The 17,329-nt window shown below is 31.4% G+C and overlaps 1 protein-coding gene and 1 long non-coding RNA gene across 5 annotated transcripts in view; one reads left to right on the forward strand and one right to left on the reverse strand.

Annotated features, from left to right (window-relative positions):
- Window positions 1-1,507, reverse strand: part of LOC146995195 (uncharacterized) — a 567,507-nt gene extending 566,000 nt beyond the window's left edge. For all 3 annotated transcript variants that reach the window (XR_015043637.1, XR_015043636.1, XR_015043635.1), the window contains exon 1: window positions 1,365-1,507. This is a non-coding gene — a long non-coding RNA (uncharacterized LOC146995195). The remainder of the gene's footprint in view (window positions 1-1,364) is intronic.
- The window catches only part of LOC118180638 (uncharacterized), a 141,355-nt gene that overhangs the window by 32,702 nt on the left and 91,324 nt on the right, over window positions 1-17,329 (forward strand). The window contains exon 3 of one of the 2 annotated variants that reach the window (XM_085825833.1): window positions 7,096-7,233. The exons of the other annotated variant lie outside the window; for it this stretch is intronic. Within the exon in view, the coding sequence (XP_085681959.1) occupies window positions 7,096-7,233 (138 nt within the window). The remainder of the gene's footprint in view (window positions 1-7,095; window positions 7,234-17,329) is intronic. 2 annotated transcript variants of the gene reach the window in all.

Here is a 17,329-nt window from a genome sequence, read left to right on the forward strand (position 1 = left end):
TACGTCGTTCATGCCTGTTATTTATATTTTTTCTCGGGATTGTTCCTTTTTGGCATTAGAATTGGAATTTTTGATGGGATTTATTTTATTTTAAACTTCAGTTGCATATGAGTTAGTGTTTTCAGATTGGTTAGCAGTATCACGTGACCTGTCATAACTTTTTTGAGAGTTTTCTGAGGTAGCATTGCTTTGAATATTTTCCATTTCAGAATATTTAATATTTTTTTATTTCTTCATTGTGGTTATCGTTACTATTTAGATTTCCTGGTCTGCGTGGGCAAGAGATAGAGGATGCTAGGTGCGGTCCCAGGCATAGGATACACTTTGCATTATAATTTTGGGTGCCCTTAAAAGAGCAGAGATGGGATCTGTGATTTTCAGCACATCTTACAAAGAACAGACACTATAGTACCATATGATTCCTGCCGCGCCTGAACACAGCGAGGTGTATTATGACACGCTCGCTGTGTATGATTGTATCGTTGACAGTTATAACACTGGGTAGGCCCAGGTTTAGATTTGTATTTAATAATGCGGACCCATAGTCTTATGATTTTTTCGAGGACTATGGGTCCGCATTATTAAATACAAATCTAAACCTGGGCCTACCCAGCGGTACAACTGTCAACGATACAATCATAGTGATAATTTTTCGCGTTTTCACTCTTCTCATTTAAAGCATAGTTGCTGCAGTGGACGATTTTTCACCAAATATAAACAAATATTTCACTTCTTTTCTCATGATTCACTCTTCCACACATGCAGATGCAACTTTTAAGTAATTTAAGGGGCGTTTTTTTAACATTTTGTGTGTTGCCTTTATTTATTAAATATCGTGTTCTTCGCACTTAAACCATAAAATTCAGTTCAACAGCAATATCCAAAATAATTTTAAAATCAGCATATTTGACTTCTGAGAGTTGTTCCATCCCCACCCAAAATAAATAAATAAATAAAATAAAAATTAAAAACACTATTCCGAATTGCTGTAGTTTAAAGATTAAGAGGTTACATTTGGAATTCATTTTTTTGACAGGGTGTCAGCTGACAATTTTAATTTATTCTGAAGTCGAAAAGAAACTATTTCTAGAAAATCACCAAATTATAATTGTTACATTCAAAAAAGCTTTCAGTGAGAAATATGTTTAAACTTTGATAATAAGCTCAGTCTAAAGTAAAGAATAAAGTATCTCTTAGCCAAGTTTTCATTGTGCTTAACTGTTTTAATATTCCTAAACTAAAAAGGAACTAAAATGAACTAAAGGAAAAACTAAAAAGAAATTTAAAAAAAAAAAAAAAAATCTGAAATGTTTCAGATTTTAAATTACGTCCAAAGGGGCGTTTTTTAACATTTTGTGTGTTACCTTTCTTTATCAAATATCATGTTCCTCGCACTTAAACCATAAGATCCAGTGCAACAGCAATATCGCACAATACTCGTAGTTTTAAAACGAGCATATCTTTAGAATTTCCGATACAGAGACTCACGCGCTGGAGATAAAAATGTTTTTTCTGCACAACGTTGCCATTGCTCGCTTTGAAATCCTTGAGTTTGTTAATCAAAAATTCGTCAAAGTTTTAAAAAATAGGAAATCGATCATAAAACAAATTTCAAATTTCAAATTTGGTCTTCCACATGCTCATATTCGTTGGAGGATTACGTTATTCAAAATTCGATGACTCTATGTACCATTGTTTTATCACAATACGAGAAATATACATACATTTATGCAGATTTTTCATTATTTAATTTCTTCAAATATAATGCAGGACTCTAACATTTTGTGGCAACAGTTTGAAAAGTGAACCGACGTTTATGAGTCCGACGCAAAATGCCAAAACGAAACTAATAGTCCTTCGGGATTCAAATCCCTTTGGACTAAAAATAAAATTCAAGTGTTTTTAATTAAAAAGTTAATGGTTTTAATAAGGAAACATAATTATATTTAATCTCAGTCATATTACCTTAAAAATGGCATGTGAGAAACTCCGCAATGATATTTTTCATTTTCACATACTCATACCAAAGTTAAATAAGTAAATAAATAATAAAATGCAATTTCAGATTTATCATCCAAACGTTATAGCTAATCACTTAATCAGAGAGTATAAAGTTTGCTTTCAATGTAATAAATTAAACAAATAAAGAAGTGATAAAATACAAACTAGACATATATTTGAAACATTGAAATTCAGATTTGAGTACTCCATTTATTATAATTAAAATTATAAATACACGATTTAGTAATAAAAAAATAAGCCCCTTTTATCGGCGTGTGCTTATATCTGTGTGGACTTTTATCAATGTGCGCTTTCATCGCTGTGGGTATTTGTCGCATGGTCAATTATCATAGTGGGCCTTTTTTTTGTGGGCTTTTGTCTGTTAACCAGTCCATGCATATCATTAAAGCTTCTTTTGATAAACATTAAACATAACAGTAAATGGCAAAAAATAAAAATTATCTAATATAAAGTATAACTGTGTGTGTCAGTAAGATAGAATAAGAAACAGACTGTTGTTTAATGCAATGAATAAGTAAGAATAACAAATAGTTTATAAAATACACATCATAATACGTGTACATCCAATGCACATTAACTTTTTGGAAAATTTTGGAATGTGTATATTGAAATCACTTGTGAAATGCAGAGTTGCCAACTCTCCCGATTTTCGACCGCTCTCCCGCCAATCCGATTTACAATATATTTCTCCCGACTTTTTCTCACGAATCTTTTAATTTTTCTGGGGGCTTCATAGTTCGTGCTGGTCTTTTCTGTACAGAATTTCCATGACTATCATTTTCAGGTTCTTCATTTATTTGTGGATACTCGGTTGGCTTTTCCAATGAATTGTTATCATCGTGTTCATCATCACTGTTGGATGGCAAAATTTTCTCAGCTTCTTCATCTGTTGTATTATCTTCTCTATAGTATCTGTCAGTTATTTCTGAATTATTTACATTTCCATTAGTTTGTTTCTTATAAAAAATAATAAGTTCTTCTAATATTTGATTTTTATCGAATTTTAAATAATTTTCTTTTAGTAAAGGTGATCTATGTTTCTGTTCATCAAATTTTACATCCCTCACTTCTTGAATTTTATTTAGTTCAGGGCTATAAATTTTGTATGCTTTTCTCTTCATGCTATAGCCTATCATAATTCCTTTTTTAGCTTTTAGATCCATCTTTCTATGTTTCTCTCGTCTTATATGAACATATGCTTCACATCCAAATCTTGTTAGGCTTGCGTTCTTTATATAGTTCATATGGTGTAAACCTTTTATCATTTTTGTGACTCCTGTTATTCACATGTACAGCTACCTTAACGCTTTCAGACCAAAATTTTATCGGTAATTCTGCATCAATTAACATAGTTCCAGCAGATTCAATTATAGTACGATTAAAACCTTCAGCTTTTTCGTTACTTTCCAGAGTATAAGGCGTTGTAAGTTCATGTTTAATTCCCATTTTTTCAAAAAAAAAAAAAAAAAAAAAACTTATATTTTTAGCTAAAAACTCACTACCATTATCACTACGAATTCTTTTTAGTTTGTTTCCTGTATGTCTTTCTACTTGAATGATAAGTTTGATTAGAGCTTCTCAAGGTTCACTCTTCTTCTCAATTGTTATCACAAATATGAAATTACTGTAATCATCTACCACTGTTAAAAAATAACAGCTTCCATCTATTGATTTCTTAATTGGTCCAACTAAATCTATGTGCCATAATTCTAAAATATCTTCAGATTGCTTAAATTTCACACTTTTATAAGATGTTTGTGTTATTTTACCTAATGTATAAGGTTGACAATTGTTTTCAGAAATTTTTACATTTTCTAACCCAATGACCGATGAGTGTTTTTTCATTTCTATCAGCCTTTGATAATTTATATGACCTAGTCTCTGATGCCATAGTACATCATTAACATAACTAATTTTAGCTTCTTCAACAATATTTCCTTCAACTTCAAATTTATTTCCATTTCTGTTAGCTATATATAGAATGTTTCCCTGTTTATGATCACTTCTGCTTTATTCTTGATAAAAATTACTTTTAAATCATGATCTACAATTTTTGATACTGACAGCAGATTTTCCCTTAAATTCGGTACTTGCAGAACATTTTCTATCAGTTCTTATTTCTATCAGTTTGCATTTTAATGTTACCAATACAACTCTGTTTGATCATGGCCCCTTTTTCAGCCGTCATTATTTGTCGTTCTTCATCTTTGAAATGAGTAAATATTTCTTTATTAGTTGCCATGTGAGATGTGGCTCCTGTATCAATAATCCATTTAATTTTTCTATTCTGTTGTTCATTTATTTTATTCTTTCCATCATTTCTATCTTGATTAAGATATGTGCTTTCTATTTTCTTAGGTACTTCAAATAAGCATGTAGCTGATTCATATTCTCTTTCCTTGACATTCTATAAGTTTTATTTGTTACATTTCTCTGCTGTCGGTGTTCTTGTTTAGTTTTCATTTTACATTCAGTTGATTTGTGGCCGAATTTTCCACAGCAAAAGCATTTTATAATATTATTATTATTTCGACATTCTTTTATTAATTGTCCTAATTTTCCACAATTAAAGCATCTTCTTTCATATTTCGATTTTATCCAGTTTTCTTTTGCCTTAGAACTTACTTCTATTTCTTTTCCTCTTTGTTTATTTTTTCCTTCTGTTTCTTTTAAAGCTTGTCTAATTGAAGCTAGATCTTTCTCTTTATTGCTTTTAATAATTTTAACATCAAATTCCTTTCTAAGTCCTTCTAGTATGAAGTAAATTAATTCTTTATCTCTTATTTCATCTCCAACTTGAATACTTTTACTTTAGAATTACAGCTCTATTCATATAATCATCTACTGATTCATTTTGAGTCATTTTCAGTTGAACTAATTCTATTCTACATTTGATTTGAATATCTTCTGTTCTTGCTGTGGGCCCACCAGCAGCCGAGCAGTAAAGTCGCTGAACACTGGTAGTTCGGTCCGAGGTTCGAATCCTGCGAACGGGCTGGCTGCATGGGCGTTTTCGTGGTTTTCCCCATGTGTAACATGTATACGAGCCAGTTTCCCTTAGAAAGTTCTCCACGAAGGCATCCCTCCTCTTAGGCAGATAGCCCTATTGTGCTTTGCCATAATTAAATACACCAAATGAATGAAATGTCTGTTTCTTGCCGCCATTTCATTTTTGATTTTCTCCCATAACTTCTTTGCGTTCTTTTCATTCGCATGTTTTAACGCTTGTGGAGCTGTCATAGTTTGATTCATTATATTTCTTGCTATCGCGTTATTATCATCCCATATTTCCCAAGTTTTTATTTCATTTTCGAAATTAACATCATCCTTTTTATATGGTTTTGGTTCATCAGCTTCTATCATACTTCTCCATATTTTTAAACTTTTTAATTCACTTTCAATTCTGTTGGCCCAAATAAAATAATTATCATCACTTAATTTTTCTGTATGACTCAAATTTATCATATTATATGCCATATTTTCTGATTTATATTCACTAATTATAATACAAGTCTAATTTTTCTCTTAGAGAAATTGGCGATTTTGTTAAGCCTAAACAACATTAATGTTCTGAAAGTTATAATGAAACTCTCCGTCTTCCAGATACATTTTTAACTTATTCATTTTACAATTTACTATCAATGTTGCCAAAATATTAAAACTTAAAATTATGCTTTATAAACAAATACTATCATTTTTTCCCCTAAATCTTTGTAAACATCCTCATATTGATTTAAACTCTTACTAAGCTGCTATTGGAATCGAAGAGCTCGTTCAACATTTGCGTCATATTGCAAAAAATGATACCTAATTTTCTTCCCAATTCAAGTCCTACGCTGATGACTCTAGCTGTGAATGCAGCTGGTACGAATTGGTCTTCGTCATGTTTATTTGTTTCGGGAATCATGTTAACTCATCCTCATTTAGTTCTTCGTCAACCATTTTTTCTTCAATATGTGCTTGAGCTAAATCCTCAAAAACCTTCTCCTCCTATAGTTTGGGCCAATTTAGTGATCTGAGAATATTCATACTCTAATGGAAATCTATCATTCTCATCTTTAGCAGCATCCAGCCATATTGCTTTCTAGCATGCGTTGAGCATTGATTGTTTAATCTCAGTATATGGCAGTCCAACATGCTTAACACAATGTAAGATTGTAAATTTCTTCCAAGCCATCCATAAGTGTAAGAGATTCATCATTCTCCATTTTTTCTCAAATATACCCAAAGGTTTGTTTGATATACAATGTCATAAAAGTCGGAATTATTACTTGATTCAATGGCTGTAATAAGGAAGTTGTATTTTTTGGGTAAAAAGACAATTTCTATTTTTTGTGTTGTAAATCTTGAAGATGAATAGTCGCATTTTCAATTAAAAGAAGAGTCTTAAAAGGCAATCCCTTTTTACTTAAATAATTTTTGACATCTGGGACAAATATGTTTAGAAACCATTCATTGAACGTTATGGAAGTGACCTATGCTTCGAGATTGTAACATGAATCTTTGGCATTCGGTAGCATTACTAGATGAAGAGTCTGTGCTAGCAGCTAGATGAATATGCGTTTAGACTAACATGGGAACAATGGTTATACCTAAAAAGGGAGAAAATATATATTATAAATAATTCTGCATGAATTAAATGTTTTAAATTAGCTATATTGTGAATTTTTATTTAACTGAATTATATTCAAAAGTTAAAAAAATTAATCTATTGCTTTGTTATTAATATTATTAATCTGTTTCTTAATGTCTTAGTTTATTCATCAGTAGGAGACCAAATAACTTTAAAACATAATTATCTTGTATTTTTTCGAATGGCCATAGGCTAGTAAATGTGTTAAAGTAAAATAACATAAAAATTGCATTTCAAGACTATTGGCCCATTTGGGCTAATAAATTCATCTCTAATTTCTATGATGCTAACTATTTTCTTGATCCATTGAGTATTTCTGTAAGAAAAGAGTATGTATTAATGTTATTATAATTCATATTGTAGTTTTTACAATTGCTGAACAGTATTCTTTACAAATTCTTCTGTTTAAACGAATTATAATATAATACTGTGTAATTTAGGCCAGGCAGGATGTTAGACTCCCTGTCGTTTCAAAACCTGGTGGCGTAGGAGGTGATGTGAGGATCCAGAGGAGACACCACCGATGTCCCCTCGAGTTGGGACTGAGACACAAAATGTGCCTCCAAGGAGCGACCTGGGTAAAATTAATACTTTATTTTAACTTTTTCTTTTTGTACTTTTCATGAACAGCTTTCTTTTATAAGCTAAACGTTTGGAATAGTAATTTTTCCATCTTTTCTCAATAACAAACTCTTTTTAGAAAAGGCCTGGTTAATTTCAAATTGCGTTAATAGGGAATCTTTCATAAACTAGCAACAAGCATTCCAGAATTCCTTTGTTATTAAATTAATTTTGTCCCTTGTGCTGAGAAAGGACTATGATTTGACACAAGATGCTTCCTAACTGCATAAATAAGACATTTTTCTTAAATCCTTTATGAAAGTCTTTTTCTATTGAGTTGAATTGAATTTATGAATTTTTGTGGAATTTTTGCATGCTAAAAACAGACTTTTTTGTTTTACATGATGCTAAATTTGACTTTTGAGTGCCATTTTTTTTTAATACAGTTGCAAAATGTATTGCAACTGTATTCAGGGACTACTGTAGTTCTCTAGGAAAAACGATTTCACGATTTAAATGAGCATCTGAGATGCTGCAATTTCTTCTTGGTCTATGATATCTAAAATAAATAAAATAACAGCATTGGAAATTTTTGCAGATTTTATGTCCTTCTAGGAAAGTGAATTTTTATATTATACTGATATATGACATGCTTTTATAAGATGGTAATGTTCTTTTCCATGTAAAGTCATTAAAAATGGGAATCTAAAATATTTTTTGTTTTATGGAAGAATTACTTTTTCCAATATCTACAATTAAAATAATTTCGCAGATTATTTTTCTTTGACTGAAACATGTTTACTACGGGTTGAGAAGTGAATAGAGTGTTTATATCAAACATTTAACTGTATAGAAGTTTGAAAGTGATTTCAAATATCAATACTGCTTATATTTCCTTTCAAAGAAAAACCTTTAGCTGTCCCCATTAAATTTTAAAATATTTGCCAGAAACAAGAATACTGCTTGCACTGATTAAGAAAAAGCAGAGCTGTTTGCCAACTCTCTCAAAAATCAGTTCAAGCCAAACGTTTTTCCAGCTAACAACCCTCTGGATCAAGAAATTACGAACTTCATGACTGATGGGATTTCCTCCCCAAAGAATATCACACTTTACCTCTCCACCTGAAGACCTCATGCAGCTCATTAAGCTAGATAAATTAATTACTAATATATTTCCACATATTTGCTTTAATTCCCACATCTAATGATGAACTTGCAAATCAGTCATTTGCCTGATCCATATGGCAAGCCGCCACTGCCTGTCACTTATGATATCTGATAAGAAAAATCAAACATTTATTTAAGAAATTAAAATTTTGTATTATTTCATGTTTTCATTAAAGTAGGGGTTTTCAACATTTCACGCCTGAGAGCCACATGGATAAATTCATAAAGATCCGCGGGCCACGTGTCTGACAAAAAAATAGTGTAGTCTGAAAATTTATAAAAAAGGGAGCTTTGTTTTGTAAGACTATAACTCATTCTAGCCAAAGATATAGTGTTACAGATTTGCATATATATATATATATATATATATATATATGACTTTTTGGAACCAAAACATCAAATGGAAATTGAATTAAAACGTTTTGGAACTTTTTTTTAACTATGAAAAAAAAAAGCGTAAAGATGATTGTACGGAACGATGTTACAAAATGCATTTACAATAAAAAAAGAAAACAAATTACATTACTGGCGGGATATGGTAGATACTTTAGTTTTAAAGTAAAATTTGATGTTGTTTTTGCTTGATTAGAGCTTCAATATCCGGTTTAATCTGTCTTGCTGAGTTTCCTCCAAATGTCTGTTTGTCAGCCGTGTTCTTGTTTTCGATTTTAGGATTTTAATTTTACTACAGAGCTGTTCACATATGTAGGTACTGCCAAAGAAAGAAGACAAGAAGTGTGTATGTTTACGAATTCCCTGGATACTTGTCTTCGGTCACGTACTTCGAATAAAAATTAATTAGTGTAGGATTTTCAAGAAACTTGTGTTTTACTGCAGTCACACTCTAAATCTATAAATTCTAATTGAAGTTCAGGTGAAACACTTGCAACGTCTACTGAAAATGGTAAGGAGAACAATCTAATTTCATTTTTACGAAAATCACAAAATCTGCTTTTGAATTGAAATTTGAAATGCATTGTACATAATTATTTGTATTCCACGCTGTAGAGTTCTTTGCACACTCCACCAATTTTAGAAAAGTGAGTGGGATTCTTATTTAACTATTGACTTTCCCAGAGGATTAATTTTGTATTAAAAGCTTTTTACAATATAACAAAGATTATGAACAAGTAGATCTTTTAATTAAGACGCAATAAAACGTCGAACAAATATAGTAGACGATACTTTTACCCTGTTTGAAGGTAATAAAGATGATTTAAATAAAGTTCTTTCAACAATGAATTCCATTGATCCTGCTATTCAATTCACTTTTGAACTTGAGACTTGAAAATCTCTTCCGTTTCTCGACACTCTAGTCACGCAAAACACATCCATCTTCAGTACTACGGTTTACTGAAGCCTTCCACCTCACTTCAAATCATGTCATCCGACTAAACAAAAGTTAGCTTCATTTTATTCCTATGTTTTCCGGGCTCTTCAAGTTTGCTCCTCCAAACTATCCTTTGATGAAGAACTAAATTATTTAAAAGCGATAGCTATTGACAGGGGCTTTTCACCTAACATTATTAATGAAGCAGTTAAAAACTTCTCATCTCAACACACAAAAAAACCCACTCTTGTTTTAGGAGATTATAAAAATTCCGTTGCCATTCCCTTCTTTCCATCAATTGGCTATAAGGTTGCACGTATTTTGCAGAAAATTGACTTTCGGGTCATTTATTCTCCGATCAATAAAATTCCGAGTTCTTTACTCAAGGACCCCATTCCGGATATGAATTCCTGGGGTATTTATAGGATTCCTTGCCAGTTTGGTTTAAATTACATCGCCCAAACTAAGAGAGCCTTAAAATTTCGCGTTAAAGAACATGAGGCATATGTTAGGAAAAAGGAAACACAGAAGTCTTCTGTTGCCCAACATTGTTGGTATGAAAATCACAATTTAAATGTTTCTGCTGCCAAAATTATTCAAAAAGCATCTTCCATTGGTGAACTGGATTTTCTAGAGGCATTTCACATTAAAAAAATCTTTCTGTTCTAGTTAATGACCCTGATTCCAATCCACTTGCCTTCAGCCTTTAAAGAAATTATGTTTTAGTTCTGGTTTCTTCAACAGATGGCGCCGGTAGCTTGTTTCTTGTCCTGGCTTTTCTTGTCTTATGTTGTCATTATATCTTATCTCGTTCATTTGCTCTTTTGCAGCTGAATATGATGGTTCGGTAAAACCATCGAAACTAGTCCTGCGATATTTGAAAATATAACGCTGATTTTCGTTGTTTGACTTCTAAATTAATATAGGTAGATCTTTTCCCTGTAAGCGGTAGTTCATATCATTGAGATGACCTGCAATGTCTGCAAGAAATGCAAAGTCTCTCAACCATATCTCATCACTGAACTCGTGAATAGAGTTTCCTTTAGATTCCATGAATTGTTGAATTTCGCTCTTCAAACAAAACAGACGCTGAAGCATCTTTCTTCAAGAGTGGACAAGATCAAACAAGAGTGGCCTCAACCAAGGTACTTCCACATAATACACAACATCACCATATTCAGCTTCCAAATCAATCAAGAACTGTTCAAATTACCTGTGATTAAGTCCTCTAGACCGAATGAAATTAACCACTTTTACAACAACACTCATCACATTGTTCAAAGTTTGAGAATAACTTCTTGCACAAATTTTCTTGAAGAATGATGCAGTGGAAAATCATCATAGTATTATTTCCACTAGCCTTCATATGAGATATGAGTAATGTTCTTAATTTCATTTTGTCTCCAGTCATAGATGTAGCACCATCCGTGGTTATAGCAGATATATTACCGAAGTCAACATTACATTTATCCAAAGTTTGTGTCAGACTGGAATATAAATCCATTCCTCGTATTGTACTTTTAAGTGCAACAACTCTGGCTTATTCCTCTACTATTGTGAAGTCTCTATCAACGCAACGAATAAAAATGGTTACTTGTGCAATATCTAAATTGTTGCATCTGTCGATTCATCTATCGCTACAGAATAAGACTCAAATTTTTTGCATTTACATTTTAATTTTCTGAATATATCTCTTGCGAGATCCTATATGCGCTTGGCTACTGTCACACCAGACAAGCTAATATTCGATATGACTCGAAAGCCAAAGTACATCAACTGCACTCTGAAGACATTCTTTTGAAATTCTCCATAAGAAAATGGTTTTCCACCCTTAGCAATTTTTCTGCTATTACGTAACTAACACGAACACTATTTTCATATTCTTTATTCGCTGTGGTGAAGAAAGACTGCTGAAAATTTAGTTTTGATTTTAATTCACTCACCTTATCACTTCGAAAATGACCTTCCAGTGCAGAATGTGTGTCACTGCGCTTAGTATCATATCTCTTAATGTTGTATTCCTTCATCACAGATACACTGCCGTTGCAAATAAGGCAAACTGCCTAAAATTCGTAATTTTCAGAAAATTTTACCTCAAATAATATGAGGCATGTCAATAAAATGTTTTAAATATCAAGAATAGGAGGGATTTTTTTTTACGAGAAAAAGCTGACAAGGCAAGTTTTCTTGAAATCAAAAATTCTTCAATGTTTCTTCAAATTCAAATGTGGGGCCACTAAAACACCTTCAGCGGGCTACGGGTTGAAGAACCCTACATTAAAGTAATGGTAGCAACATCGAGTTAATTTGCTGACTTGTTTGACATTTTATACATAAAACATTATAATAAATTCAGCGGCAATGATTAGACCCCATAAAATTTGAGTTACTTTCGAAGTTTGAGAAAATAATGAATTAATGTTCATTTCGATTGAAGTGGTTGCCATTTGTATGAGGTTTATTATGCTGAAAGCCAGCTTTGAACTGCGACCGCAATGGTTAAGTGTGAAGCCATATTTCTGTGACCCTTCACATGCGCATCGCGATTGCACTAATACCTGCTCTACTATTTCTTTGGTTATTTTAACGTTCATCTGGAATCTCTCCGCTTAGTTTTGTACAATAACTTATAGGAATAACTATTCATGCTCGATTCAAAACTGTTCGATAATTTTCTAAAATGTTTCAAAATTTATCTTTGTATGTCTGAAAACGGACGACATTCGCATTTTCAGACTTGTCTTTAACAGAGACGATTTCAACGAGGAATATCTTCTATACTTCAAAATCTCCTTATAAGTTGGCTGTGATTCGTATAATATATATGCGTTCCGATGCAAAACACAACGAAAGACCATGTTAGTCTATGAAAGTCAATATTACGTAAAATGAAATAAAAAAATTACAGTATTCAGCGTTAGTAACAATTATTATGTCACTGGAAACTGCATATGTGTGCCGATAATAAAATAATCACCAGTATATGAGGCGAATGAAGAAATATGGTGAAGTGAAAAGTGGAAAAAAGGTTAAAAGCAGTAAGAAAAAAAATTCAAAGGTTTCAGATTTTAAATTAATTAAAAATTTAATTGCGTTAAATTACTTTTTTAACGTTTTCCTTATTTTTTAAATATCATGTTCTTTGTATTCAAACCATGAAACTCAGTTCAACAGCAATATCACAAAATAATTTTTAAATGAGTATATCTTTAGAAATTCCGATACAGAGTCTCGTGCCCTGGAGATAAAAATGTTTTTCTTTCGCACAGTGTTGCCACTACTTGCTTCAAATCGTTTAGTGTTTTGGTCAATAACACGTTGAAGTGTTTCTGAACAAGAAATTGATAATAAAACAAATTTCAAATTCAAACTAGGGCTTCCACATGCCCATATTCTATGGAAGATTACGTTATTCCAAATTTCAATGGCTTTAGGTTACGCTATTTTACAGTGCGAGGAATATACATACATTTATGCAGATTCTTCACTATTTAATTTCTTTAAATATAATATAGGGCGATAATATTGGGTGGGAACAATTTGAAAAGTGATTCGCCGTTTATAGTTTTTAACGCCAAATGCCCATGTACTTTAAGTTTACATTTCTCAGCTTTAAAACAATACTTTTATTCTATTTGGGTCTTTCAAGATGACGTATTTATCTGTTTTGGAAAATTTCATATGTTCTGTATAAAGGAAAAACGGTGACAGATATCAGCGATAGAAAACTAACAGCAAAGTGATTTGTTGAGGCACTTGTGTTGAAAGCGACCTCTGTTATTTATAAAAAGAATGATTATCCTATCTTAACGTTGAGCTTCTATTCAGAAAACTATGAGATTTCTTTTCTACCTTATTTTCTATTACGTGATATCAGATATTTCGAAGAGATCTGTTTGGCAAAATATACTTTAACAAAAAAAAAAAATTTCTTCCATCAATCTCAATAGTGGCTTCTTTGGACCTTGCACGAAAGAGACTGAGTGGGCCGGACTTGTGTTCTTCACATCTCGGAAGAATATCATGTGATGTACCAACAATTTACGTTGTGTGGTATTAGCGTTTCATAATACAGCCAAACCCCAAAACACACGCCAAAATAATAGTAATACATATTTATCTTGTGAGTAAAATTGAGAAGACTTGGACTGTTGATGCTTTAAAAATGAATTAGGTATAAAAGATTAGGCATTAAAAATTGTTTGCTGTATTATTTTATAATTATTTATCTAGTTATTCGAATTTTTCAGTTTTTAGCATTTGAAATCATTTGTATACTTTGTTTCAGAAATTTCTTGCAAATATTTCTGAAGAAGTAAGGATTCTGAAACTGAATTAATTTCATGTAACGGTTATATTAAAAAACGAAAGATGATAAGAAGCAATACTTTTTTAGTTTAATTAATTAACTGCTGGAAAACACAAACTGCAATCATTATTCCAGCTCCAATAAAAGTAAAATATAATTATCAAAATAAAATATTCTAGCAACGATAATAACAATAAGTCATATAAATAATTAAATATATAACTTCAACTCTTTGAACAAGATTTGTATCTGTGATTGTAATCTTATCCAAAGATTTGTAATTTTTGAATAAGATGTAAATTTTCAGAGGCCGGACTCATGTTAATTTTTAATGGTAATCAAAATAATGTGAAAGTGGACTAAAAGGCAATAAAATTTTAAAATATCTCCCAAATCTGTATACAGGAGGACTGGACTGGTTCTGTTAATTGGCAAGAAAACTTGATCATGCTTTTATTGTCGCAGATAATTTAAATATAATTCTAAAAAAGCTTTCCTTCCATGCAAATGTTATATCTTGCTTGGTGTTATTTATAACAAAAGTGCTTTTATTGGGTTACAAACTTTTCCATTTGTGCATTGTTTTGTTGTTAACATATGATATATGCACACCTTTCTTCTTGCTTGTTTATACTATAGATATAGCGCAACTTTTATAAATTATGACAGCAAATATTGTAAGAATGTAAAATAATAAAAGAAGTGTTATTTCAGCCCCCTCAAAAAAGGAAAATGCATACTTAGCAATATTTTACCCTTTATTAAACTTTACAACTCAGTACATCATACATAATTAGAATAATCATCCTACATAATTAGAACAGTCTTTGAGTTGTAAGCGTCTGATTAATAATGGAGGTAAACCCAGTTGAAAGGCATCTCTTTCTACATTCTGAAGTCTTTTCCTGATACTAATGTAACACAAGTTTTCCAGCGTATGACACTGCTTGGATTTATCATTTATATATATAAGCATCTTAATGCTTTCTTCATTTCCAGAGATTATCAAATTATTTCTCCAATTCTGTGTGCATAATTTAGCACCAGCAATTATAAGTAAATCCACAAATCTCTGGCTACCTCTTCTACATGCATAGAACAATGGGGTAAAACCATACTCATCACGCCTGTCGATTTCAGCTCCAGAAATGAGCAATTTTCGCACTAAAATTTCTTGTTTTTCGATAACTGCCAAGTGAAGAACAGTACTACCCAACCTAGTGGCATTAACGTCACATCCTCGTTCTATGAAGAGCGTAAATAAATCTGCATATGAATATTTTTCACTACCTGAATTTATTTCGTCGAAAGCAGATCTGAATACAACAAACATCAATAATGTTGTTCCGATATCATCGGTGAGGTGAATCTGAAAAAAGAAAAAGTTTAGAACTTTGTAAAAGGGAAAATATTTTAATAATAAAAAAATTACAAAAGCATACAAAAATAATTGATAAACAATAAAGTCATAAAAATGTCTATTTTTCATCTGAAGAAAATCCACAGCTGTCAACAATGAAATCTCAAAAACTGGAGATTTTTGTAACGTGATTGAAAACCAGTAGAGTTAGCATCTATGAAAACCCTAAATATGAGCAATCTCTATGCAAGATATACAGAAAAATGTGGTTGAATATTTCCCCAACTGAATTAAATAAAAAAACAAATGCATGTCCAGTAATTAACAATATGGATACAAAGCATTATAAGAAATTCCTTTTCGTCAAGAAAATAATGCATTTATTTATTAAAACACAGAATTTTTCTAACAAAACACCTAATAGTTGTAACATTTTTGACCCTTAAAAGAAATTTCACTGCTGAAAATGCAGCTGTGAAATGAATTGCTTAATTTCTAACTTAATTTGGACCTCACCATCGTTACTGAGATTTTCCAGGTACTTTTTTTTTCCCCTCGATTTTGTACTAAAATTGGAGGAAATTGTATATGTCTCAAATGAAGAATTTCAAAGTAAAGAAAAATGAAGTTAAAGAATGAGAGGGGCGTTCTAAAATACAATTTTGAAAAATAAAAATGATAATATAAAATTAAATTCAGTAGGTAGGCAAGCATATAATAAAAAAAAGACATGTAAATTTTATTATTATCCTCAGTATTGTAACATGAATGGCATTTCACATCAAGAACAAAATATTTTAACACTAGTATATGTGTCTGTCACAGCTCTGTTATTATATGATACATGCAAACAGTTAGAACTGGATAAACCATTTAGCAAAATAAGCATATTTTTAGGGCAACAAGGAAATGGTCATTAGGAACAAAACGTCGTTAGAAACTCGAGGAAAGGATGTACTTTTAAAGGAAAGGATGCAGTAAAACTGGCATAAAAAAAAATTTATGCCAGTTTTACTGTGGATTGAACCAAGACCAAGAAAGAAGAAATGGGGGGGGGAGAAGTAAATGTATATGAGGCTTAGTCTAAATCTGGGTCTACATATTTTATATACACAGTATGTATATATAAAATAATAATAATCTTCATAATATGCACATGGAAATGTAAATTTTAAAATTTAGTTTAATTAAATATTTATTTTATAAGGCAAATGGATAATTTTAAGAAAAAAATTGAAAATTATTTTGAGTTTTCTTTTTCTGTGTGACAAGTGAAATATCTGTTAAGAATCTATGATAATTATTTAGGAAGATCAAATTAGATTCAACATTTCAAACCTAACAATTTTTATTTCATCTTCACCTCCAAACTACACACGTGCACCATCGCGCGCGTTCGACGACTGACTCTCTCCTTGAGAATCTTGGGATAGAATTTTGTGGTCTGTAATTATATGCTGCCATCTCTCAGCTGTTCTGGGGTTAAATTGGTATGATATTTTTTTAGACTTTTTCAAATAAGATAAACCACAACAAGAGTATCCCCCCAGTGAACAAGCGAAGTGAAAGAACGACAGTATTTACACATACATAGCATAAACAAAAGGGAATTGGGATGCTGGGTTGTGTCAGTTGCTGAAATCACTTACATACATGAAATTAAATAAAAGTAGAAAACAAAATAAAGTAATACAGGTTAAATCTAATTGACATGAATAAATGAAAATAAAGGTTTTTCAGTTCTGAAATTTGTAGAGAATAATTGTGATATTATGAACATTGAAAATCGAGTAACTCAAGAGTAATTATGATCAAGTTAACCAATTTCTGTGATGAGTCTCTTGCTAAATTTCACAATTCATCCAGATTTTGTGGTTTTGGAATTGTTGACAGAGTTTCCAGTAGTATTTCCTGGGACTTTAGGTTCATGCTCGTGAGGAATTTGTT

This window comes from Stegodyphus dumicola, chromosome 10 (genome assembly GCF_044657685.1).
Source record: "Stegodyphus dumicola isolate Sdum_Otavi_A_Nest chromosome 10, ASM4465768v1".
Taxonomy (NCBI): Eukaryota; Metazoa; Arthropoda; class Arachnida; order Araneae; family Eresidae; genus Stegodyphus; species Stegodyphus dumicola.